Source organism: Pyrus communis, chromosome 3 (genome assembly GCF_041283825.1).
Source record: "Pyrus communis isolate YQ-2024b chromosome 3, ASM4128382v1, whole genome shotgun sequence".
Classification (NCBI taxonomy): Eukaryota; Viridiplantae; Streptophyta; class Magnoliopsida; order Rosales; family Rosaceae; genus Pyrus; species Pyrus communis.
This window is the reverse complement of record NC_142567.1, coordinates 27,107,634-27,134,481: the sequence shown is the minus strand read 5'-3', so window position 1 is coordinate 27,134,481 and position 26,848 is coordinate 27,107,634. Positions and strand designations below refer to the sequence as shown.

Here is a 26,848-nt window from a genome sequence, read left to right as displayed (position 1 = left end):
TTCTATAAATTTCATGTTATTGTGTGAAATTTTTATATTATTTTGTGGAAGTTATGCATTTAATAAAAATAAACTGATAAAATGATGGAGATGAGTTTTGAACCATCCAATAATACCACTTGCATTAAGACTCAAGTTTATAATATTATACACATACTAATATATATAGGTATATGAATGCAAAATTGGAAAATTAGGGGCCTTCCGATTTGAGAACCCTGTGCGGTGGCACCACTTGTACCTCTTCAAGACCGGCCCTGCATAGTACGGGAGAGGTAGATGAACTCTATCAAGAATTTGTTCGTATTGATCTCATATTAGTTATCACGTATGATAAATAATGAATTTCTTTGTCAAGTTTATTTACCTATCGTAAACATGATCGTTTTGCAGGTTGGTATGTGTGTGTGTATTCTCGTGTAAGTGTAAAACTCGTACGAAAATCTATGCAGGCGACGTTGACACCCAAGTCTTCCTAAAGTATTAGAGCCACAGTTTGTCGTAGCAAATTACTCAAGTAACAGATAAACACCAAGGAAAAAGAACATTTCTGGATCTCTTTCTCCTAATTCATCAAATTAGAGGATCTGTGTTATTGAAATTTGAGTCAACGGCTACAAACAGAATCTCACTTTTAAAGTTATAATAACTTCAATCGTTTGATCAAATTTAAATGACATGAATTCTCTGATTTGATAGATTAGGAGGAAGGAATCCGGAGATGATCATTTTCCAAACACCAAAGGCAGGCATAAAACTTGTCTTATTGTACCTGTTCATCTTCATCCTAATTTTTGTTGGGGGTGTACTATCCATACACTTCTTTTTACTTCTCACACACCCTTTATTAATTTTTGCCCGTTGATCTTCTTCATTTCATCTAATTCGACAGCCCAAAATTAGAAGGATGTGTGAAAATTAAAAAGGAGTGTGTGGATATCACACCCATTTTTGTTGTTGTTTACACATGTAAGAATTTAGAGTAATGCTATTCTTACCACAATTTTATACCATATTTCTTTACCATCTTAGGTGGCAAATGAGTTGGACAATCTATATCATTTAATTTCAATCTTTTTAAATGATGATTGTGATATACAAGGAGTCTCTTTCTTCCACCTAAGATTATTTAAGTGTTTTAATTAATAAAAAGATTGAAATTAAATAATGTAACTTGTCCAACTCATCTGCCACCTAAGATGGTAAAGAAATGTGGTAAAAATAACATTACTCAAGAATTTAAGCCAAATAATTCAACGGGCACAGTTGTCTAGTCATACTTTAACTATAATTACTTACATTAGTGTGCATGACACACCCCGACCAAGATCAGGGCATGCTGGCCGTCACGTGGAAGTGACGTAACCATGTGCACAATGCGGAAGCTAATAAATAATAGTACGAATAAATAAAAATCAGCCATACACAAAGTAAGAACATACATGTGCAAGCGTAAGTGAAAAACAAATTCAGAGCACGGAAGACCTAATGCAATATGGGAGAAACAATACTACATAAACACACCCAAAAGTGGTCCTACACTGGTGATAATCTGTCAGATATGCCGGGGAAATCCTCTGGGGAGGCACCAAAAGTGCTAGTCAACTAGAACCTAGAGGAGAGCAAAACAGAAACAGTGAGTGGGCAAAAACAAAGCTTTTCAAAAACCATTTCATAAACAAAGTTATAACCCCTTGCCGTAAAACCTATATACTTCGTAGAAAATAAAATATACATATATATATAAATCATGCTCGGAAAATATGCCATGTTAAATGCCTCTAAATAGATAGCAAGTGCTCAGGAAATGTCAAATCAATGTCATGTAATCTATTAGCTGGAGTCGCCTAACGTGACCTGTACGGCTGAATCTAGAGCTCAAATCTCCATCTCACTAACTATACCTGCACACGAGTCGGAACCACCTAAAGCGGTTTGTACGACAGGACTGGGTGTAATATAAGTACGCTTAAGTGCTACGATCACGTGAAGGCTGGACAAATAATCGCGGGTCACCTACGAGTCGGAACCACCTAAAGTGGTATGTATGACATGACTGTGCACCTAACTTGGATCCAAGATGAGCGTGTGGTGGGGGAGGTGAACATCACGTGAAGGACTGTGCCCAACTCTGGCGGGAGCACTAACACCAGGGGTGCAGGTTATGAGCTCTCTATGCATCTCAAATCACTACTGAACATACGCATAAACCATACTCATCTGGCACTTACCTGTGCGCCCGCAGCACCAACATACAAATATATATATACTACTACTAATAATGCATAAACAAACGGCAAACATAATGCATGGCATATAAATGTATAAACGTTTTCATTCACTTTCTGGGAAAAACATAAGTATATAGGTATATACGGAAAACCAAAATCTCACTCACTGATATGTAGAAGGGTCGTAACCCCCTTGCCTGGAGTAACCGCGCTCGTCTTCGAGATAGGTCTCACCTATATGCGAAACAACTATAAAAACGTTAATTTTAAAGCACATAACCAACATCACGAAATAACTTCTCATACAATGCTCAAATGGGGTGTACGAATACACCAACGTGATCTACTCAACCTCAGGAACATCCCCATATTTTTAGAAAAATTTTCCGACGCCGCACACACCCCCACTCACCGGCCAAGGCACGGCCACACGCGCCGCCCACGCGCAGGCACGTGCCTGGCACACTGACGGCGTCAATTAATGCCGTCAGGAATATTCCGTTAAATCTAACTGATGCCGTTAACGCCGTTAAGAATATTCCGTCCAAACTGATGAAATATTTCGTCATCTTCTCCGGCCTAAACTCCGGCGCTGTCGCCGGCACCGAAAAAATCGGGAAATTTTTAAAACCTTGTATCTTCTTCGTTTTTCAACCAAATTTCACAAAATTGGTACCAAAATGAAGCTTATAACAAGAGGAACAAATCCATACCACTTTCAAGCACTAAAACCCACGGAATCTCGCCGGGAAAACACCACCAACTCCGGCCAACCTTGTAACTCACGATCCCGACGTCCAAAACCTTCAAACGAACCACGCCGAGCCTTCTAAGGACCTCACCAAGCTTCCTACAAGCTTGAAATTCCCAAAAACATAAGAATTAACGTGTGCATGAACAGTGACCAAATCGGGAGATCCCGAGTTTGATGTGAAAATGAAGGTATTCTTACTTGAAATGGGTATGGTTGAACTCCTAAGGACCTCACAAGCACGAATATGTAATTTGTTTCCTCGATCTGTGAAGGGTTCAATGGTTTTGGGTGTCGTCCGTACAAAAAGAATAGGAAAGGGAGAGAGAGAAAAAGAGCTCGGGACAAGGCAGAGGGAATAGGGAAGAGGGGTGATGATGATGATTGATGTGTGGTTGGGATGCAACCAACCAAAAACCCAAAACAACCACACAAACAACAATTATCCATTAGGGGCAAAACTGTCATTTCACCCCTACGGTTCGAAAAATCCGGAACGGGCTATCACAGTGCATATATATGGGGTGCCATACATATTTTTAATAAAGTATTTCAATGATCTGAGTCGTCTATTTTTCAAATATTTTCTTAAAGAACATGTCTATTAAAAATTATCAAATATAGGTTTTTTTTTCCCTTAAAAATCATGTCTATTAAAAATCACTCAAATATGAAATTATATAACAGTTGGCTGAATGATTTGGATTGCTTTGTAGAACCGTATTTGTTCATTTTCTTCATTATTTAAAACAATCATTGAGTTTGACTAGTTTTGTATTCGCTGTGCATGAACTTATAAATGTAATACTCCATTATCTATATAATAGAAAGCGATAGCTCCAATTTGGGGTCACGCATACTGACAAAGTTTTTGGGGTCACGCAGTTGACAAAAAGATTAGGACAAAATTGTCCCTCAACCAAAAACATTCAAAAGCAGCCCAAAATAATATATCAAATAATATAGGGGTAATTTGGTCATCATAAAATATAATATAAATATAAGTGAGAAGAGAGAAAAGAAAAAAAAAAACTAATGAAAAGGACTTGAAAACTTTGAGTTTTAATGATAAGGACAAAATAAAGGGTAAAGTGAATAATACCAAGATTAACTTTTTAGTGTAAAAATGTGGTTTTTCGTTAAAGTGAACAGTACCATAGGCTTTTCGTTAAAACTTCTTAAAAAAAATGAAAGGATAAGTGAAAGTTGATGGTGCCCTCGTGAAGGGGAAAGAAAAATATAATAAAAATCCATATAATAGAAAGGAAGAGCTCTAATTTGGGGTCACACAGTTGACAAAAAATATTAGGACAAAATTGCCCCTTAACCAAAAAAATCCAAAAGCAGCCCAATATTATATATCAAATAATGTAGGGGTAATTTGGTATTTTGGTCATCATAAAATACAATATAAATATAAGTGAGAAGAGAGAAGAATATAAAAAAAATGAAAGAATAAGTGAAAGGTGATGGTGCCCACGTGAAAGTGAAAGAAAAATATAATAAAAAATAAGGAAAATGATGAATATTGTGTTCAAAACATCTTAAGAGACACATAGCGCCGATGATAAATTAGTAAAGTTTTTTTTTTTTTTTTTTTAAATTAGTACCTTACAATAGGTTAATAATAATGTGATTCAATTAATTGTTTATTAAATATGATTTTTTTATTTATAAAAAATGTTTTTTGCACGCGGATAATAATATGATTAAATTAATTGTCAAATGATTGTTTTTTTTTAACAAACGATATTATCTACACTAAGGGGAAGGAGGTGGCATTAGCCTCACAATAGGCTAGTAATAATGTGATTTAATCAATTGTTGATTAAATATTATTTTCTCTATTCTTAATGTAAATTCTATATAAACTAATTTTATTACGTGATATCAACTACTTTAATTGGTTTATAAGGGGTTTCTTTTAGCATGATTTAAAATTATTCATTTACTTCGAATATTTAACTTTCCTTTTGTCAATTTATGCATATAAATACATTTAAAACGTGTAAGTCGCGCGTAGCAAGCCATAATTTAATTCAAAAAATGTCTTCTGCACGCGCATGAGTGCGTGCATGAAGGCTAGTTAAACTTAATATAATGCAATTCGTTGTGAATTTGGACCAACAACATTATACTTTGTGGTCATTATTTACCCTTATTCATGCGCGTGCATGAAGGGTAGTTAAACTTAATATAATGCAACTCGTTATATTATACTTTGTATAATGCGCGTGCATGAAGACTAGTTAAACTTAATATAATGCGCGTGCATAAAGGCTAGTTATGAATTTGGACTAACAACATTATACTTTGTGGTCATTATTTACCCTTATTTTAATGTGTAATTGGATTCGGCTGCACAGACAAAAGCAAATGGCTCCATAATTACAATTCACCATGTTTTATTAATGTTTTTTCTTGAAATTTTACCCGACAAGTCGTGACTTGTTTCATTAGAAATAGAATGAAAAAATGGTAATGGAAAGTTTTTCCATTTAATTATGATAATATTTGTTCTTTGTTAATTTGTACACTACAACCCACAAACAAAATGTCTTCCCCTTCTCACCTGTCTGAATTAGTCCAAATTCATATTAGGGTTTTCAGATATTTATCCTGTAATACTTATCAACAAGTTTTTTGTAAATTACTACAAATTACAGAAGATGAGTCACAAGATGGCATGTGTGCATGCGTGGCCGAAATAGTCAGCCAAATAAAGGTATAAAAATGTTTTGGTGACAAATTTCACAGGTTTCATGCAGCATATATATATATATATATATATATATATATATATATATATTGAGGTAACTGTGAAGTATGCTGTGAGGAGAAGAATGGGGCCAAATACAAAGAAGAAATATCATTGAGAAAGAGAGGATAAGAATAGAATAAGTGGGGAGTGGAGGGACCCCAATGAAAAATTGAAATGCATGAAAAGATAAGTGAGAGGTTGATTGATTTGTCAACCCAATACTAAATACTTGGAAGAATCATGAGGTGGGCGCCCTCAGTGGATTCCCACAGTTATTTAAGAAATTTATGGTGCATCGAAAATACGAAAATAGGGTTTGGAAAGTCGGATTACGAATTATAGCTCATAGTTTTTATGAAAAATAATATTGTGATTACAGATTGTGATTAACCGGTAAGAGAAAATTCCAGTGAGTATGAAGCATCCTTACCATTTACCAACAACATCAAGTTTGTTTAGCAGTGCTTTGACAAGTGCCTAAACAAAACGTATTTGCCTTAAGGAAAATGCTAGAGAGGGTCGAAGACTTGAGAGGTTATGTTTTTAAATTATATTTTGTAAGTCACATAATGTGTCAGTTTATAGTTGAGATTTTTATGATCTACAAAATATGATTCAAGTATACATCATCATTAACTTAACTTTAAGATGAAACAAGTGAAAGCGTTCATATTATTGAGCATATAATGGATGCTAGTCGAGATGTCTGTGGACTTGACTCAACTATCATATGTCACTGGCATATACTAGGACTGGGAGCATATCTTGAAAGAAATTTTAAGTTTAAATCTCTCTTATTGTTTTTTTTATTATAAGAACAAAAGAATCAAACCCATATCTTTGAATGCATAAAAGAAAGAAAAAAAACTCTTAAAGGGTTTGTGATACACGTCTCTTGCATAGCTCTTACTAGTTATAGGGATTAACTTGGCTCTTCCATGGTGAGGAGGAGTTCTCCTCAAGATGCTTTGTAACAAATTCACAAAATTTCATGTTTACAATCAAAATTGTTCATATTATAAATAACTCAATAAAGATCATTTCTTGAAAATCAATCAAATATAAGATTGTTTTGTCATCGAAATATATAAAAACAAATAATCATGTACAATAAAAGTATATTTGTCTATCCAATTATTGCGGTTGGTTGATTAAATAACTTTATTTTTAATTAATATTTTTATAAATATAATTTTTATAAAATGATTTAAAATAATGTTATCACGAGATTCCATGAATTAGTTTAGGAGCCAAGCCGTTCCTCCTATTTATTATTGAATTTTTTTTTTTTTTTAAGTCAATAGGTTCACAGTCAACTATATAATGATGGTCACGTTAAACATTACCAAACGGAAGTCCAACCTACAAAATGCAAAAAAAGGCAAATCATTTGATGCAATAAAACAAGAAATTTTTTTTCCTGTTCTGTTCTGTTCACAAAACACGGTTAGGTACACCAAATGTAAGAATACAAATAGTTGGAAGTTTAAAAAAAAATTTAATCACTTATATTATAATACTTTGTCAATTTAACTATGTTTCCGACACACTGAAAAATATCGCCAATATAACGACCCAAGTAGTCCTAGGGAGTTGCTGCCGCCGCCACCACCAACTCTCACATCTCGTCTACTAATGGTGCGGTATTTGCCTCTCTCCTATATTTACAGCTTTTACCACTTCTCTCCATTCACTTGAAATCTCAATTGCTTTGCCCACAACAACTACGAAATCCCACAAAGTTGTACAATTTGATTTCTTCCCTTTCCCACAAATGGTACCAACAATGTGCAGCCGCAGATTCTTCAAGTTTCGTACCCCATCTTCCACTCCACCGCAATCTCTCTGATTCCTTAAAACTTTTGTAAACTTCCCAGACTGCCCTTTTCCAAAACCGCACCAACTATTCCTCCAAAATTCGCCACACAAACACAACTCTCCCCTTCAACGTTTCAAACTTCCTCTCCATCTGCCTCTAACATTTGACATCTTCTTAAAAACCCAAATCACGAATGGTTGCCAACAAGTACGAGTGGGCGTCACGCGCCGTGGTAGTGAGCGTGGACTGTGTGGGTTGGATTATGCTGAGGATTGACTACTCGAGGCTCTTCTGGCTCTTGTTTGGCGTCTTCTCTTATGAAAACCACGAGGGAAAGCCTCGGATTTGATTTCCTAAATTTCCCAGTTTTTATTTTCCACACCCTTTAATTTTGCCACCACACCCTCTTAGATTACATTTAGCTACCCTTTTATTTGTTTCTAGTGATCAACTGCTCTGTCTCTGGTTTGTTCGTCAAACAAAAGAAACAACGTCTGAATTTGAAGTCTTGGGAACTGGGAAGTCATTAGTTGGAATCCTCGAACATGTCGAAGGCAGACAAGGCTGGCTATGTTGAAATGGATCCTACTGCGAGATATGGTCGGGTATGTAATTTGCATGTTACCATTAATTTGTTTTCTAAAACTTTTTTGAAATTTTGAACGTTAACCAGTTGCCGGAATCGATTGTTTTGTGGTTCAAAGTGTACACCTTGCTTATATTTTTCATGAATTTAAGATGTTTTAGTTCCTTTTTTTGTTAAAGTTGGTTACTTTTTGTTTCTTTAAGTTGTTTAATTAGATGGGTTTTGAGAACTATCTGAAAAACCATGGAAATGATCTTAAACTTCGGAATATCAGATTATCAGATATTTGAGTTTGATCAAATTGGTGAGCATGGTTTTCTTGCTCGCCATGAGTAGGTAATCAAAATTATATTGTATGTGTATGTATCTATGGATATATGTATGTATATCTGTGTGCATGTATGTACGTAGGTGTCTATGTACTTATACACAAGTTAAAAAGAAGGGTGACTCCAAGCCAACAAGCTACACCCTTTGCGAGGGTCGAAGGAACGTCTACTGTATACGCAGTCTTACCCTTGCTTTGCAAATCTGTGATCTTTCAGTCACAAGTAGAATAACATTAAGTCTGTGGTTATAGAATTTAGATAGTTTTTAAAGATGGAATAGTTTATTTGGTCAATCTTGTTTATAGGGCGAGTCACTGTCTAATTCATTATTAAGTACTTTAGTTTAAGCAGGAGTAATAGCCATCCGGATGATCCCGATGACCTTAAAGTCTAACCCATTGTCCATTAGTTTTGATGACAGTTGGTGTTAAGAAATATTGTTAATTTAATACAAGATGCTAATTCTTCTCTCAATAATATTGGTTTTATATTCTGTGAGCTCTTTGGACTTGGATTGATGGTGCTTGTTAGGAGTTGAGAGAATCGGGGATTAAATTTGATTGTTTAATTTGGTGCTTCATTAGTTTAGTAGTAAAACAAAAGCAAAAGGTTTCTGGGCCTATGCAAGCAAGCATCTAGCTGGAAGTTCTGTTTTAAATAAGGAGCCTTGAGGCGCGCCTATATGGCTTTGGAGGTGGGGCAGTGACAAAAACGCCTCTGCCCAGTGGGAATAGTCTTAAACTCGCCTAGACGTGATCGAGGCACGCCTAAGGCGTTCTACTGGGCATTTTCTTTATTAAAAAAAACTGCCCAAGTTCAAGTTCAGTTTAACTATATGACATATACCCTCCAAGTTCAAGGTCAACTAGACTATATGACATACCCTCTAAGTTCAACTAGACTATACGACATACCCTCCAACTAGACTATATATTAATAATTTTAGGTCCCATGAGGCGAAGGGCTTTTGCCTAGGCAGGGCTATCCATGCAACGCCTTAGCTTCGGCTTTGCCTTTTAAAACATTTGTTCTTGATGCTATATTATCTCTGAAGGGACAACCTTGTAATACTATTAGAATGAGAGCTTCAAATCCAATTATGCCCCGATGAGTACTCTTTAACTAAAAGTCAGTTCCTGACTCCTGAGCATTTGTTGTGACCTGATATTGGTGGACATTGGATTAAAATCAGCAGAAAAATGTAAGACCAGGATTATGCATTCAACAGCAATTAACCGTATGTTTATAATTTCGCGCGTTGAGTCAATTAATTTGTTCGGGTTTTATGTATGGAAATGATCTTTTCGATTGCTTTTTGAAGTGATGAGAGCATTTTCTTTGTGTTGAATAGTTTGAAGAAGTTCTTGGCAAAGGAGCAATGAAAACAGTGTACAAGGCAATTGATGAGCTGCTTGGGATGGAGGTGGCATGGAATCAGGTAAAGCTTAATGAAGTTCTTCGCTCACCAGAGGATTTGCAGCGGCTCTACTCAGAGGTTCACCTCCTTGGCACCCTCAACCATGACTCCATTATTCGGTTCTACACCTCTTGGATCGACATTGAGCACAAAACTTTTAACTTCATTACTGAAATGTTCACATCGGGGACGCTAAGACAGTAATCTCCTTTCCAACTTTAGTTGCTAACTCTAGTTCCTCAATTTGCATATCTTTTGAACTACCCAAATGGAGAAAATGCAACAACGGACCCTAACTGTAGCCTCTGCTCTTGAAAGTCATCTCTTCATTAAATTTATGTTAATGAGAAGGACAACTGATCAAGAGATTTTGAACCGTTATCCTTGATACTAATTCTTAAGCATGAAACAGGATTCCTATTCAATGCATTTCGCTAAATGTATTGATAAACTACTCTATCTTTCATATTGCAGGTATAGGAAGAAATATAATCAGGTAGACATCCGAGCCATAAAGAACTGGGCCCGCCAGATCCTTCGGGGTCTTGTACATCTACATGGACATGATCCTCCAGTGATCCATAGAGATCTTAAGTGTGACAACATCTTTGTTAATGGGCACCTTGGGCAAGTCAAAATTGGTGATTTAGGGCTTGCAGCAATTCTCCGTGGTTCCCAATCTGCTCACAGTGTTATAGGTACTCGTTTATCTCCATTATTAGCTCAAAAATGCTGGCACTTATTTCCGCTAGAAGATAATTTGTCTCTCGATACTTTCAGGCACTCCGGAGTTCATGGCACCAGAACTATATGAGGAAGATTACAACGAACTAGTCGATGTCTACTCATTTGGCATGTGTGTTTTGGAGATGCTTACATCTGAATACCCATATAGTGAGTGTGTCAACCCTGCACAAATCTACAAGAAAGTGACAGCGGTAAGGTGAAGTTTCAAAGTCAAGATTAATAGGTGTTAGTGAACAGAACCTTACCTGTTTCTACTGTATTTCTTCAGGGGAAGCTTCCAGGAGCATTCTACCGGATTGAAGACTTGGAAGCACAGAGATTCGTAGGGAAATGCTTGGTAAATGCATCAAAGAGATCATCGGCTAAAGAATTAATGCTTGATCCATTTCTCGAGTGTGGCAAAGATGAATCATTGCCTTTGGGAAAGCTTGGACTCCCGAAGCCATTTTTAAATGACAAAGAAATGGAGAAGCTGCAATTGAGCGATTATCCTACCAGGACTGACATGACAATCACGGGGAAGCTAAATTCTGAAGATGATACCATTTTTCTTAAAGTTCAGATTGCTGATAAAGAAGGTACTATTTAACAACCTCTGGCTGTTGTTGTAGTTAAAGTGAACTCAAGAGATTCAAATGGTGAACGTTTCTTCAACTTTTTCTCATGCAGGTTCTCTTAGGAACATATATTTTCCTTTTGATATATTGAATGATACACCATTTGATGTTGCGACGGAAATGGTCAAGGAATTGGAGATTACTGATTGGGAACCATTTGAAATTGCTAATATGATTGAAGGGGAGATATCTGCTCTGGCACCAGATTGGAAACCTGAAGCCTACCACACATTTAATTATCAAGATGACGACGACGATGGACCTCACCACCCTTCTCACTCTTATTCCTCATCATCCCACTCATCATTATCAGGCTTGATCAGTTCTCAGGGGATTAACAGAATGAAAAATGCCTGCGATTGGTTCCAAGGTATGGCTCATAGAACTCACTAAGTTAATTAGCACTGTGACTACCCACTATTATTTTTGGCCCCTTACTGCTTGAACTAAAAGCCCAAGGTGAATATGACCGTCTTTTCTATACGCTAGTCTTTCCTGGAAGGCCATTGCCTATGAATGCTCTTTTGTTTTTCCATTCTCCTTTTTATAGTCCATTAGGGATCAATGGGGCTAGTTGTACCCCTGTTCCATTTCTTATACCACATCCTTGGTGAAGAATGGACTTCATCCCAAGTCCCTATAGATATGTCAAGAAACTTTACGGACCTGACGAGAATATAAAATCACATGATAATATCTTGATTATCATCTCGGATTCCTAGGTAACGCCTTTAGGGATGCATTTTCCTGCTAAAATTACTGACATAGGGATTAAGCTAAGCCTCATCTTATGACTTTGAGTCTTACATTTTAATTGCAAATGGTTGCCGTTGCAGATGATTTGCTTGATGAGACCGGCTCACAAAGCTCTTCGCACTCAGGAACATATTCCAACTTAAGTTTCATTTCTGGCAATGAGCACGGCACTAAGATGATCCCCACAGGAGGAGACAAACATCCCATATCAAAATGTCACAAATCAACAAGGTTTTGTCGCGAAGAAACCAGTAATGCTGGGCAGTCCATAGCAAAAAAATACGTTGGGAGATGCAAAGCTTTACTAGCATCTGGTTCGAAAGATGAAAGGATCATGGACAGCCGTAAATTGATGAGGAATAGGTCACTAGTAGACATAAGAAGCCAACTACTACACCGGTCTGTGGTTGAAGAGGTGAATAGGAGGCGCTTGTTTAAGACGGTGGGAGATGTTGAAACTATTGGGTTTCAAGCGCCTTGTGATGTTTCAAAGAAGTTGTAGAAGCCATTAGCTGCTGTTTGTTTTGTTATACAAGAACCACAAGCAATGAGAAATTAAAGGAGGCACAGACTGCATAAAAAACTAAAAACTCACGTCACTAGATTAATTTCTAGTTTTCAATATCATTGCAAAAAACAAGCAGCACTTATCTCAAATTGTATAAGAATAGTTTGCATATGGTATTTGTTTGTTTTTCTGGTGCTTCTGGTTTTCCTATCAAAGAAATTAGTATGTAAATTCAAAGGTAAGGCCAATCAAAGTTTGAACTTGTGTTATTTAAAAGGAATTTTGCCGGGTAAATTACACCGGTTACTTTGTACATTTCTTATCAGCAGTAAAAGTAAGAGAGGAGTTTATTTCGCAATCTGGAGATACAAGAAATGACAGTTTACTGGCTTGATTTCCTCCTGATATGGTGGGGGAATAGTTGTGAAGCTACAAGCAAGGACTGCTTTGTACTAATGAAGTTGTCGACCACTTCAAGAACCAAGTGACATGTTGTAAAATTTCTGTGCAAACTGATTAGCATTGTAATTATGCTTCCATAATATTTTCTATAAATAAATGGCTAGTTTGTTAAGGTGTTGATGCCCTTTTCATTTACTTCTTGCCATAAAATAAATTTTATTTAGTTTAGTCCAGACAATTGATAATCTTAATGAGAAACACTTACGATCAAACTACAAAAATATAAGTTCCTCACCTATAGTTGGATAACAGTTGGGTCTAGATCAGGTCTTCTTTCTTCCAAATGAACTTCTAGGTGTGGTACCTATGAAATGGAGAGTTTTGAGGGATTTATGTAATATGAATGCCATCATGATGGTGACCCAAACCAATAATGTACTGGCATGTGAAAAAGTTAAAACCCATGATATGCACTACGTTCACAATTAGTATTTCGATGTATGTAAGTTCTCTCATTTGGAAGGAATTCAGTCCTACCCTTTGCAGCTAGCAGGCAGCAAGTGCCAAACATGCCATTTTACATTATAAGATGAAGGTGAAGTGAGAATCCCATGTCCATATGCATGCGGATGCTTGTCTTCACTTGTAGGCATGAGTAGTCCCTGCCTGGTTATCTAATTCATGGTAACACAGAATGATGTGTTTTAGGTATGGGTTATTTCTTGTTTGGAAATTGCTTGTATCTATAATGTGGAATTATTGAAGATGGGTTAAGTAAGGTAGCTGCTTTAGGAAAGTTCCTTGATGGATATGTTTTGCTAATTTTGGATATGTGAAGGCTGTAGACTTCTTGCTATATGCGAAATCCAAACAGTCCTTTAGCCGGGAATCCTGGGTTTTGCACATTTTTTTGTAGGTTATTATTATTATTATTATTATTATTAAAGGAGTGAAAATGTTCGAAACTATTACAATAATTTAGATAAATGAGAGTTTTAAAGTAGGGACGCATGAATAAAAATCCAACATCTCATTCATTAGGATATTGGACCACATACTTGTAAGTTCGGTGATGAATAAGAGTTTGATCATGTTAGTTCTAACTCCCGAGTCCGACTATACATCACTGCATAATATATACACGCACATTGTCTTTTAAGTGGTTTGCGTCTATCCATTAAATCCATTTGAATTCTTAAGCATATATCTATCCTTTGAATTCATCAACGTATGTCATACATTGTACTCTGAAATTTTTTGCTAATTAACTCCATGTCTTCACCAAATCACACTTTAAAAAATTGTAATGATGGTCACATGTAAAAGAAAGCCATGCCCTTCTAATTAATTACATTCCAAAATTATTTGATTAAGATCTTCTTCATGAAACTATAATTAGGGTCCCAATTTGGAGTTGATAATGAGTTGTGGTGATGAGAGGTATGGAAGAAAAATCACTGATGTTTAATAATTAGAGGTAGCATGCTGTAATTGTAAATCGTCATGTACTTACTGCCCCATATCATGTTTTAAGTGAATCCTATAAATTAAATGAACTCTTAAAATACGAGAAAGAAAATTTTAACCAAGACATTTTCTTCAACAAGTTATTAGGAGAGAGAAATTTGAACTTAGAACGTCTTCTAGACTTCTAGTATTAAAAAAAGGTGATCCCAAGTTAATAAGGTTTCTCGTTTTGAGAGAGTTTGGAGGAAGGGGAAACGTCTATTGTACGCAGACTTATTTTTGTTTTGCAAAAAAATTGTTTTCACTACTCAAACCCATAACATTTTAGTTTATCTTTACCAGAACTTCTACTGGTATCTACTTTTGAAAAACGGTCGACCAAGTGTGAGGTCATGGGATTTATTCCCGGAGAAGATTATGACTGACCTTTAATTAGATTTCTTTCCTGAATTTTCTATGTGGTCCTAATTGGATTTATTTTCCTCAAACTGGTACTTCTTTGTTTGTTGATCCTCTTGCATGTTATGATGTGTCCAAATTCGATATCTTGTCATGTAAGGTTTGCTTGTCATGTGGCACCTTCGCAATTGGTAAAATTACCTACTCTCTCTCTCTCTCTTGGTACATACCACTGAGCAGTAAAAAATTCCAAAGTTAAATCTTGTATATAAAGATTTAACGGATTTCTGCAACTGTTAAATTTCACATTAAGCTCTTACAGTTTGACATAGTATTGTAACGGGACTTGAAAGATAAAGAGAGAATTAATATTTGAACAAGTCATTTTCTCGCCCCTAGCAATTAGGGTCTTTCGTAGAGAAAGTTTTAACCTAATGACTTCATATGTGGGTCGACTAGTTTGCCTGAAATGGCTCTTTAGGTTATGCTAGGTTAATAATTTGATTTCATTTCAATATAACCAGAGAAGTACCAAGTCAATATGTGGTGCCATGCCAAGTATTTTCTATAGATAAAACCACGTGTGAGTTTATCTTTTTTCCTATTTGGTTTGTACCTACTATGTAGTGTACATGCACAATGCATGCCTTCAAAGGAAATTCACTTTTATAAATATATAATTTTTTTCTCAAAAAAAAAAAAAAAATTCAGTTCAAGCGAAAAACCTCCCAAATAACCAGTATCTTTACATTAGAACAAAGGAGCAGGTGTAGCCTGTGAAGAAAGGGTCTGATCCCGAATAAACATGTTAGGAAGGGATACTCCTATATTAGTTACAACATCAGTCACAAAGTTTGTTTTCCTATAAATATGCTTCCAAGTCACACAATGAAACGAAAATGCCAACCAACAAAATATATATACTTTTACTTTTTATCTATGAAGCTCTTTATTTCCAAGAGACTGAATGGTGAAACATTGGTGGTCCTATATTACCAAAAACTGATGATACCCTAAAAAATTAACCTATTATCTGGTATGAAACGATGGCAATTGTTATATTTTGGGCAGAGTCTATGGTCCTCGATCTCCTGTCATCAAGAAAACAGCACAGTAGCCCCAAATCTACGGAAATTAGGTTGAATTTATATCAACCCTACAATATATGTATATGCATGCTTAATTGTGTGTCAAAATCTACAAGTCAAATATACAGGCTCTTTTAAGTTTCCTTTTAACATTTATTCTAATGGAGAGGAGATGCTTCTAAACCCAGAAGACAGAAAAATTTCTTTGAGACTTCCCTATCACGTGACAAGTTAATTGAGTGATAGGTATTGTTCGGTTAATTGCTGTCATTTTTTAATTGTAATATATTAGGTTATCTACGTTATTTTTTATAATTACCTATTAGACATAAGAACTGTCAATACTTTCCTTCTGTATTTTTATTCCTTGCTATGGCTCTAGGTTATTTTCTCTATATAAGCTATGTATTTAAGGTTTAGGGGACTTTTCTTAATATTAATACTAAATATTGCTCTTCGAGCGGCAAGAGTTATTGCATTTTATCTGTTTTTCATGTGTTTGTTCATTGTACGGTTGTTGATGTGTGCGCTTTCTGACCCGCATTAGATTTAGAATAATGATACATATTACTCGTTACATGGCAAGAGAGTCCATGCAGAAGCTTTATTCACCATCAGCAAAATTACTAAATACAATTTCTTTAATGTTTCACAAATACAGTTTCATGGCAATCACATTGTTTAATGTTTCAGCAAAGTTTTCTCATCTGACTTCTGCACTTTTGTACAGTGTCGTTCCTTTGGATTACACTAATACAACTGATGATCTAATACCGACTACTTGAGCTTGTTTCCAGAAACAAAACCTGGGGGAACAACAATCTTTTCTCAAAATTATCCAGACAAGAACCAAGCCAAAACTCTCAAACAGGAATATGTGCTTACCCTTCTGACATGGTAAGGCCCATTCTTTTGTACCCCCGTGCTATTTTTCATGACGTTCACATTCAGCTTTTACAGTTTGTAAAAAAACTGTATTTAAATTTAAACAGTTAATATTCTAGTGTTGCAATATTGTGGTAAAAAAAGTCAATTACGCACAAATCAAACTAGTAATAAATTTTTTATTTTTGGTCAAGCAACTAATTTCATTGAAGATAAAACATACTAATACAAAGTGAGGCTAATTCGAAGACAATCCACAACACAGTATAATTGCAATCTATTACAAAAATAAAGGAAACAAGTCCCAAAAGTGAGCTCAAAATAAAGCCTAAACTGAAAACCTTAGATCTGGAAAGAAGAATCAACCGCTTCCGCCAAAATAGCCGCACCACAATTGCCAAGCCGCCGCCGCCGCCGGCGGTTGGAAGAACCAACGAATTAAACGGATGAATGGAAAATGAGGGCGGGCAAGCTACCTGCACAAAAAGTGCCCCCATATTCCTACAAAATAGTGGGAGATGCACTTTAGAAGCCATTGAAATCCAAAGCATGCCTCCAATTGAAGTCCATGAGGAAAAACTTGAGGAGCTAGATAGCCGAACCAAGGGCAGAAGCTTGCGGCTAGGAATAGCAAATTGGAGAGGAAAAAAACATGAAACTCATATCTACTACAAGATTGCCAAACTTGAGACAAAGCTCAAAGAAATTGAGACAAAGCTCAAGGAAAATGAGAGAAGGTCAAAGAAAAACAACCAGAAAACAAGGGCCAAAGAAAAAGAAAAGAAGATGGGGTTTAGGGAAGAAGGAGAAGGGAAAAAAAAGGAGATGAGGTTGCTACTGACCCCACCCAAAAGGAAAGGCCGGCGGCTGAAGGTGGGGTTTGGAAGAGAGGAGCGGCGCATTAGGGGTTTGAGAGAGAAGATTAATTAACATTTTTTTTTAATTTAAATCCACTTTATGGTGTTAAAAATTTGTTACTAGTTCTTTTTTTTTTTTTTTTTTTGCATATTAGTCTCTTTATTGTCTATTAGTGGACACCATACAAACGATAAAAGAACACTAAATTGTGGTTTAGATAGAGTTTAAATCATGATTAGCTAGCTGCCGGTTCAAATTTTTTGTTAAATATTTCCTAGCTCAAAATCAGTGAATCCAGTTCCTTCAACAAACAATACATGCAGCTTTATTGTGGTATAAAGTTATATTCTTAGAAACCCAGAAGTCAGAAAGTAATCATCTTAAGATTATATACATGCATTGGCATTTAACAATTAATCTAAGAAAGTTATAAATAAATAAAAAAAGTTACATTTTGATGTGAGCCATGTCAAACCAGATTTGCTCAAAGGCCTTGACAATGAGATCATGATATTCATTTGAGTTGAGTGAGAGATAGCAAGCAAGAAGGTCTTCCAAATCCTTAGCTGCCCTGATGTTGTTCTCCACAATCATCTCCATCATTGACTCCCTGAAGTCTCTCTGTGGATCAACTGAGGTCTTGACAACTGCAAAACTCTCCGAAAGGCGCCTGTTCTTCGACTTCAAGCACGACGATGGTGATGATGACACACTCTTTCTACCACATGGCTGAGTTTTCTTCTTGCTTCCAAGTCTTGGAGAGTTGCCTCTAAGTCTTATGCCTGTTGAACTGAGAGAAGCCTTTCGAACCGAATTTGGGGTAACCTTCCTTTGGTTACCCTTTTGAGTCCTAATGCTTTCCTCCTTGACAATTTTGACAGTGAGAGACCTTTGTCCTTGTATTTTCTTCGCTTTTGGGGAACTTCTCTTGAACTTGGCTCCCTCATCAAATTTCACTGGCTTTGTCAAAATTGGAGGAAGCTCTACCTCTGAGATCATATCAAAATCAAACCCATCAAGCTTCTGATCATGGATTTTTCTTGTACAGCCTTCATTTTTCATGTTAGCAAATTTTGGGTCACATTCAAATTCTGATGGGATTAATTCATGAAAGTCAGGCTCACTAGAACTCTCACTAGAAGAGCCAAAGTAATCTGGAGATTGAATAGTTCTGTGGCTCTCATCATCAGTCCAAACCGAATTAACCGCAGCATGACAGTTGCAATTTGATGAGGATTTTGAGACAGATTTGTTAGGAGAAGGCTTGTAAACTGCTTTTCTTTTGGATGTTCTGGTGGATAGTCTTCTGGGGTTTTCAGGAAAATGTGTGTCTGAGGCTTTGGGGTGGATTGGGGAATTATAATACCTGTTTTCTCTGTTGGGTTGCGTGGACAAGTAGTAGGAGTATTTTCTTGTTTGAGAAATGTGGGATTTTTGGGGTGGTGGAAATTTTTTTGAGATTGGTTTTTGTTGCTTGGTGGAGTGATGGTGGTCGTGAGAGGTGTTGTGGTTTTTGGTTCTGGTACTTCTCATGTCTTTGAGCTTGTAAAACCAGGCATTTGGGATCATGTCTGAAAATCTGAACTTGTAGTTCCCCATCAAAGAATGAAACAGGTAGCTCCTCCCTCTCCTTCTCTCTCTCACTGACTCACTTGGTTGTGTGAGTGTGTGTGTGGCTCTCACTCTTATGAGTTGGGGGTTTTGAGTACGGAGCACAAGTGAAGATGGAAAAATAGTTAAAAGAGCTGAACGTTTTGGTCTATAGAAGGTTGTAATTGGGGTCCAGTACTATAAAAAGTTTAGTAAGAAAGCAACAGGTAGCAAGTAATGAATATTAAAACAGGGTCCAGTACTATAAAAAGTTTAGTAAGAAAGCAACAGGGAGCAAGTAATGAATATTAAAACAGGAAAAAAAAAACTTTCATGCAATGAGTTTTACGTCTTCCCGTTTTAATCACGAGATGGGAAATGAAAAAAGAGTATACAACAAGTTGAAGGTAAGTTTTAGCCCTAATTAACTAGGGTTAATTTGTTTGTTTGTATTACTTGGCATATCCAATTAGTTCACTGTTTATGCATGGTGATTTCTTGCAAACACCAAGCGAACTATTCCAAATTTTTACCTCATCTTCTGCAGACTGAAGCATTGAGCTCCATTAAATATGCCAAATTACCCTTTTACTAAAAATTAAAAATTTCTCTCCATTTCCTTTTTTATTTAAAAAGAGACCAGCTGGTGGGTTCGTCACATAAATTCATCCTTTTAGGGGTTGAAAAGTTTCGACCCCAAAGACATTTCAACCTCCTCTTAGCCACGATCGTGTAATTTACTAGAGCCAAAAATCGAACTCAAAGACGTGTTTACAAACCTATAATTCGATTTTTTTTTCTTTTTCTTTTTTATTGGATGTTGTTTCTGTTCTCTTGTTTCCAACTTCATAAACCAAACACAAACTAACTGATATTAAAAAGATGATATTTTTAATAATTACAAGTGACCTTTTCAATAATAACGAAAACCAAGTAATTTTTTTTTGGTACACGTAAACCAAGTATTAAAAAGAACCAAAACTATGTATTAAAGTTGTTTTAAAGTAATAATATTTGTGATTATGTTGTACAAACTTAAGCTCGAAGGATTCCCAAATTTCTATATTATTTATACATGGAATATATGGTACGATATTGTTTTACTCTTTATCATAAACAATGAAGAATATCAGAGCTTGATTTATTTGATGCTTTCTGGCTCCTGTATACATATATACCCCAAATGCGTTGTTGTCCCCTTCTTTTTAATTTTCTAATTTTTTTTTTCTAAAAGAAAATATCAACTGGTGGCTTTGCCACGGTAATTCATCTTTTTAGGAATTAGGAAGACTTACTGAGGCAAAAGTCATCCTCCCTCTACTTATCAATATATAATTTACCAGCGTCAGAAATCAAACTCAAAACATAACGTGTAAAATACAGATTAGGAATCAAATGAATTTTATCTTATCTGGATCTTACTTCTTTTGTTTGCATAAAGCAGCCAACACTAATGATGATTTCACTAACAGCGAAGACCCATTTGTCTACCAAGTGCTGCGTATCTCCCATAATTCCATGCTTTACAAATGATGATATTCCATGCCTTTTCCATGTGCTTAATCTCCACAAGGCCCACCTGCTCTTAAGGCCGAGGCTGGAAAACCTCTGGTTACTAGTTATGGCATAAATGTTTTCACTGTCAGAAAATTAAAAAAAAAAATTATATGATACTGAAATATCGTAACTAAGTTATGTACGTAATGTAAAATAATAAAGCATGTATAGATACGCTACGAGTTTATAGGCAATACCGTATTTTGTTAATTGTTATTGTATTAATTCTCTTTTAACTTGTTAGAGGCAATACAAATTTGGAGAGCGAAGCAACGAGGAATGGCTTGGTGGGTGACTTATATAATTAAAACCATACAATTAAAAACTTGATTGGGTGTATGTAAGAAGTTGGAAGAATGTTATGTTCAACTGCTCATGTGCCATGAATTATTTTATGACAATTTATGCAGGTGCTTACAATAGATTAACAATACGAATTTGTGCACGCATACTGGCGGTTGACCAAGTTCAATGCATAGTTAAGTCATATGAGCGTTAAAATTTCTTCTGCGCCGTTTAAGCTAATGCTTCAACCCCTTCTTTACTACTACAACACACTAGGGACTGCAAGGTGATCAACTTGTAATTGAGGAAATATCTAAAAAATAAACGGTTCGAATCGTTAAAATACATTATAAAGTGAGTCCCATAAAAATGTATATGTCAAAAATTGTGTAAAAAAATCGATGTCACATATCTGATATCGACTCCTATAGTTACGTTAAAGAAAAGGCCTGTAGTTCCATTAAAGAAAAGGCCTAAGAATTAACACGATATCGACTCCTACGTGTGAAGAGTAAATGTGCTGAAAATGATATGTGCGTATTGGGCAATTGATGGTGACAAAGAAATAGGAACAAAGAGACTTTGTGACAAGTGACATTAACTAAAGACAGAGATATGACACCAAGTGCCAACAGACAAATAAACATTATGAATTATAATCCCCAAAATGGGAAAAGTTAGTTTTCCTTCAAGTCAAGTCTTCTCGATTGAAAAATTATTCAGAATTACTTTCTACATTGAATATGGTTACACCAAATGAGACTATAAGAAGAAGAAGTCATTCCTACTTGCTTAACATATGTACTAAACTACTAACGACTGATGTACATAAACAAGTTATCAAAAACATAAATATAAAGGTTCACACACTCTTATTGAACAGTACAATGAATTTATTAAGAGAAATTACTCCTTACATATCAAACATCAAAGTAAATAGATTTCATGGTTGACGTCTAACCAGCACGAATACACATAAAATGAGTTCATTTCGGAGCATTTTTTTTTTAATTTTTCCACAGAGACCAAGAAAAAAGAAAACAACGGGACCAGGATGACGAACGGTCCCAAATTTTGGAGAATGAGAATCCATATCTCTTCCTCATAAATCTGCATTCATCGTAAATCTGTGAGGATCTCGAGAATGAGAATCCACATCTCTTCATCCCAAATTTTGGAAGGATTCGTTCATCGTAAATTTACATTCAGAAATCATTTTAAATTTAAAATTTAAAATTTGACACAAACAATACCTGATGAAAACTGACCGTACAATATACGATAAACAGACATGATTCACAGATTCCCAAAATCCTCACAAAAAAAATCCGAAGATAATCTTGTTGGAGAGAATGAGACACCTTCTGACAAACCTTTTTACTGTTTCTTTTCTTTTTTTTTCATTATCTATTCGGTTTGTTACTGTTACATAGGCCTGTAAAATAGGTCAGATATAGCCCATCTCAATTAAATTAACAGTTCTGAAATGTCCAAATTTACCTGACCGTTATTTCAGCCCATTGGGCTAGACTGGACCATGGTAACACTGGGCCTCTAGCACTGGCACCCCATTCTTGTTAGCCAGAATATTTTTTTGTGTGTGTTTAGTTTTTCAAAGTTTTGACATTTTACAAGAAATTCAATCATCTTATCTTTATATCTTGAACCCAGAATTCTATGAACTGAGATCCAAATGCATATCAGAGGATAGACGTTTTGATGTTCAACCAATTGGTCTCAAGTTATCGCCATAGTAAACTTGTTTAGGTTAACTCTTTGTTCATGATGTTTTGGTAGCAACTTTTTGTTATCCCAAATTCGCGCATGTACTATGTTGAAAATTTATTGTCAATATTTGTATAGATAATGAATGATGTTATTACTTTTACATTTCCTTTGGTTGAAACTTTGGTATGCTTCTTCTGATTTAATTTCCACTTTGCGTAGTTGAATCATTGTAAATGGTCTCCAAGTTGTTTGCTCAAATTTTTGTGTGGATATTGATGCGTAAATAAAATTTTAACTAATATTGACGTTGTTTGATTCAAAATTTGAAAAATCATGCAAAATAAGATATTATAAAATTGATCTCGATAAGTTTGGCAAAAGCAAACCAAATTCATGTAAGCCCGAACTCATTTAAAATCCGAACTCGACTAAACCAACATGAATTTGAACTCAACTCAAATCCAAATTGTGAAGATTAGGCTAGAATTGAATTGACCATCTAACCCGTCAAACCTACCAAATTGCACCCTTACTTAAAATATCCATTCGAAAGCTTTCCAATCAATTAAAAAAAAATATATTTATGTTTCACAACCTCGTATATACCTCACTGGAGATGCTAAATTTTTCATGGCATCCCACTTACTTTGACTCCAATACGTGAACCCCATTAATCCATCCATCTCTACGTAATACTCTCTCTCTCTCTCTCTCTCTCTCTCTCCCTCTCTCACCAACCGTTGTTGCAACATAAAAACTCTTAAAAGCAATAAGAAGTAGCAAAGTCACCATCCTGCACTATCCCTAGCTTCAATCACACTCTGTTTACCGCAATCATTAGATATGAAGTTGAAAGCATCAGTTGCCTTGAGATCCAAGCTACTCAAACCATGCAGAAATTTCTTACAAATCTTCAGATTCAAGCTCAAAAGACCCTTCTTTATAAGAGCTCTTCATCTCCGTCGATCTCCTTACACCCAAGTTAAACCGGATAAAAAGGGTCCGAAGAAGAAGAGTCGGTTAACTTCGTTCCTATCGACATTCTATTCACCCGGGAAGCCGAAAAGAATGGACAGACTAGCAGCGCTCAAGAGCTTATCAGAAAAAGGGGGTGACGGGAATGGAATAACGCATTATCCGTCACCCGTCACACCGGCTTATTTGAAGGCTATGAGAGGAAGGGCGGCGACTTCGGGTCACGATGAGGTGCAAGATGCGTGCAGGAGTTTTGAGAACTATTTGGTGGAGATGATCATTGAGGAAGGGCAAGTGTGGGACTTGATGGATGTGGAAGAGCTTCTGTATTGCTGGAAGAACCTCAAGTGCCCTGTTTTCGTTGATTTGGTTGGGAGATTTTATGGAGAGCTTTGCAAGGACTTGTTTTCCACTACAAGTGATGGAAGTTCATAGTGTGATTTTGCAAAATTAAATTCTTTGATATAAATGCCAATTCATAAATACATTTTTGTAACATGAGAGAAAGAAATGGAAATGGTATCTTGACATGCGTACTTTAAAACAATCGTCGCTAATGACATGTTTACTTAGAACGAGAGCAATTATGAATCGAGGAACTAGGAAACACGGAAATGGGATCTTGATTTTCAGGTATTGGATTGCAGATTTCATGGTAGGAGCCACATGCTTTGTGATTCCGTATGCGATAGCAAACAAGTGGAAAGTCATGAATCGAAATAATTCCAGTATCCGCGTTGGTAAAACACATGAGAAGTCAGGAACCGGAATAATTCTAAATCCCAATCCAAGCAAACATGCCATAAATGTACTGCAAAAGAATCAAGGAACAAGCACATATCAAAACTTGAAATTTGGAAATTTAAAACTCCATCTACGATTGGAAAACTCTGATAATTTCTCCCGACTAAATTAACTATTAACATTTTCATAACAGAAGTTAGGTTCAGCTGAATTACCAGTTAGCCAGTGAACTGTAAACGTTACCAAACGACGGTTACATTTTTGGTTTTGAAACATACACCCGAGACCTCACAATTGTTTCCCCAATTCTAAATCCGGGCATGACCATAAACTCCACCTGCCGTTCACCCAACACAGCTGCACCCTCCCCGTCTTCCTCCACAGACTCCATATGGACATCAGAGAACTTACTTCCTCTTTTGACAGCGAACATTTTTGCTTCAGAATCTATCGAAGCTGCAATGCCACGTAACACCCAAACGCACCTTGCCATTCTAGCGAATATTTGGTAGAATGAAGTCCTTGGATGCTTTCCGCTCAATACAAGTGTCCTGTTATCCAGATGCCCAAAAAAACTAGCTTCCATCATTGGATGAACAACTAGCAGATACTTTTCTCCGCAGAATCTGGCAAAGTCGGAATCTGGTTTCTCTATCAGGGCATCGATAGGGTCATCATGTCTCATGATTCCATCCACATTGCAAGATTTCAATGACATTCCATAAAACATTCTCTTAGCAATGTAGGCTTCAAATGCATACTTTTTGTGGGCCCTTTTCGAATACCTAGCTTCCACTTCCACTGCCTTTGCTGCAACATCCAAATCCCAGCCTGAAGCTTTCATCAAGCTAATTAATGGCTTCGCAAAATCATGAATGGATTTCGAAGCAGCTCTGAAAGCATCCTGAAATGTTGCAATGTTCCACACCCTTACATTCTTCCTCTGCAAACTTACCTGCTTTACCTTTTCAGCTAGTGCCGCATTCGCCATAGCCAAATCCCCGAGCTCTTTCTGCACGCAGAGTATATCAGAGTTCTTAACTTCCATTTGAAACTTCAACTCGTCAAGTAGCTTCTCATTCAGTTCAACCTTCTTCTTCAGGATATCCAACCGAGAGGGATCAGACTTGAGCTTCATACATTGCTTCTCCTTATACGCGCTCCTCATCTTGCAGAGCGCTTCAAGCTCAGTCATAAAATGTTCGTCTGCAGCTACAATCTTCTTCGGGTTATAGGGCAAATGAGCTTGCTGAAGCTGAACATAAGCTAATTTCAAAGCCGAAACAATGTCAAACAACTTGGATAACTCCACATCCCCAAGCTTATCGCTTGTTCTCGTAACTTCCACGGGATGGGGATGGATTTTCACCCCATCACAATCCGTCTCCTCCGTCACATCGCTGCTATCCTCACCCAAATGTGCATTTCTAATCTTGGGGTTGTTGGGTTGTTGGCTCTGCTCTGAGTTTTCGGCCGAAAACACACCAATGGATCTCAACTTGCAAACTTTGGCAAACTTGGAGACAATATCAGATATGTTTGAGGAGGGTTTAAGGGGTTTGGCAGTAGTAAATTCCATTTCCTTCCTTAATGGTTCAAAAACCCTAATAAAAAACTAATACTGCAGATCCAAATAACAATCTCACTAAAAGCACTTTTGCTTCCACAAAATTGAAAAAAAAAAAAAAACACCAATTTGATATCACTTGTCTCTCAAATTGGGCAGACCAAATCCAAGAAACCCGGCTTAGAAGAAACCCACCAACACAATATTATACTCAACAAAAACCCCAGCAGCCAGCAGAAATGCAAAAGCACTTCTGAGGATCAAAACCCCAAAACAAACGGAACCCAGATACCAAAAATTTCAACAGGAACAAACCAAAAGCCCTTTTACAACACCCAAAAGCCAGAAATCAACAGAAGCGATTCTACAGCAGAAGCAGGGCACATGCACAATAAGAACAACAGTATTTGGGATTCACAAGAAACTTACAAGCCAGCAAGTGAGGCAGCTAAACGATGGCGTCTTGAGGAAGAGCTATCTCGTTGTTCTGCATTCTCCAATGTCCAGTCTCAGCGAAAAACGGGGCTTGGTGGAGAAGCCAATGTAAGTCATATTTTAAGACTTCATACGAGAACAAAGTTTATTTAATTTTTCAGAAACTGCTTGGAAAATGTGACTGAGGGCTCAAAATTTGGTGACTTTTTTAATAAATATTATTAATATTTATGGGAAAAAGTGCAAAAAACCCAGACCGGGAATCTCTACTGTTTCTCCTCCTCCTGCCACCACTTTGAAATTCCTGCATTTTTTTACTTTTTCTGTTTTTTTTTTTGGATTTTAA

The 26,848-nt window shown here is 36.3% G+C and overlaps 3 protein-coding genes, 1 long non-coding RNA gene and 1 pseudogene across 6 annotated transcripts; 2 read left to right on the top strand and 3 right to left on the bottom strand.

The window, feature by feature from the left end:
• Positions 1 to 185: 185 nt before the first annotated feature.
• On the bottom strand, positions 186 to 3,345 carry LOC148698251 (uncharacterized). Its single transcript, XR_015960362.1, has 4 exons — positions 3,184 to 3,345; positions 2,945 to 3,088; positions 2,399 to 2,465; positions 186 to 1,612 (listed from the first exon to the last, which is right to left on the bottom strand). It is a non-coding gene; the product is annotated as an uncharacterized LOC148698251 (long non-coding RNA).
• A 3,993-nt stretch (positions 3,346 to 7,338) lies between these two features.
• On the top strand, positions 7,339 to 12,880 carry WNK4 (WNK family serine/threonine-protein kinase 4). Of its 2 annotated transcripts, none has more exons than XM_068455705.2 (7): positions 7,339 to 8,167; positions 9,829 to 10,094; positions 10,369 to 10,592; positions 10,675 to 10,832; positions 10,910 to 11,219; positions 11,311 to 11,628; positions 12,095 to 12,880. In XM_068455705.2, the coding sequence occupies exons 1-7, from the start codon at positions 8,108 to 8,110 to the stop codon at positions 12,514 to 12,516; spliced, it is 1,758 nt and encodes a 585-aa protein (XP_068311806.2). In that variant the 5' UTR covers positions 7,339 to 8,107; the 3' UTR covers positions 12,517 to 12,880. The 2 variants fall into 2 exon arrangements, with proteins under 2 accessions (XP_068311806.2, XP_068311807.2); XM_068455706.2 differs by having other exon boundaries at positions 7,473 to 8,167; positions 9,829 to 9,972.
• A 5,105-nt stretch (positions 12,881 to 17,985) lies between these two features.
• On the bottom strand, positions 17,986 to 19,354 carry LOC137716244 (transcription repressor OFP4-like). The gene has a single exon (XM_068455668.2). The coding sequence runs from the start codon at positions 19,218 to 19,220 to the stop codon at positions 18,069 to 18,071; it is 1,152 nt and encodes a 383-aa protein (XP_068311769.2). The 5' UTR covers positions 19,221 to 19,354; the 3' UTR covers positions 17,986 to 18,068.
• A 4,145-nt stretch (positions 19,355 to 23,499) lies between these two features.
• LOC137716298 (transcription repressor OFP17 pseudogene) lies at positions 23,500 to 24,303 on the top strand (annotated as a pseudogene). The gene has a single exon (XR_015961022.1). The product of XR_015961022.1 is annotated as a transcription repressor OFP17 pseudogene (transcript).
• On the bottom strand, positions 24,197 to 26,848 carry LOC137716297 (protein GRAVITROPIC IN THE LIGHT 1). The gene is made up of 2 exons (XM_068455735.2): positions 24,716 to 26,848; positions 24,197 to 24,567 (listed from the first exon to the last, which is right to left on the bottom strand). The coding sequence occupies exon 1, from the start codon at positions 26,077 to 26,079 to the stop codon at positions 24,754 to 24,756; it is 1,326 nt and encodes a 441-aa protein (XP_068311836.2). The 5' UTR covers positions 26,080 to 26,848; the 3' UTR covers positions 24,197 to 24,567; positions 24,716 to 24,753.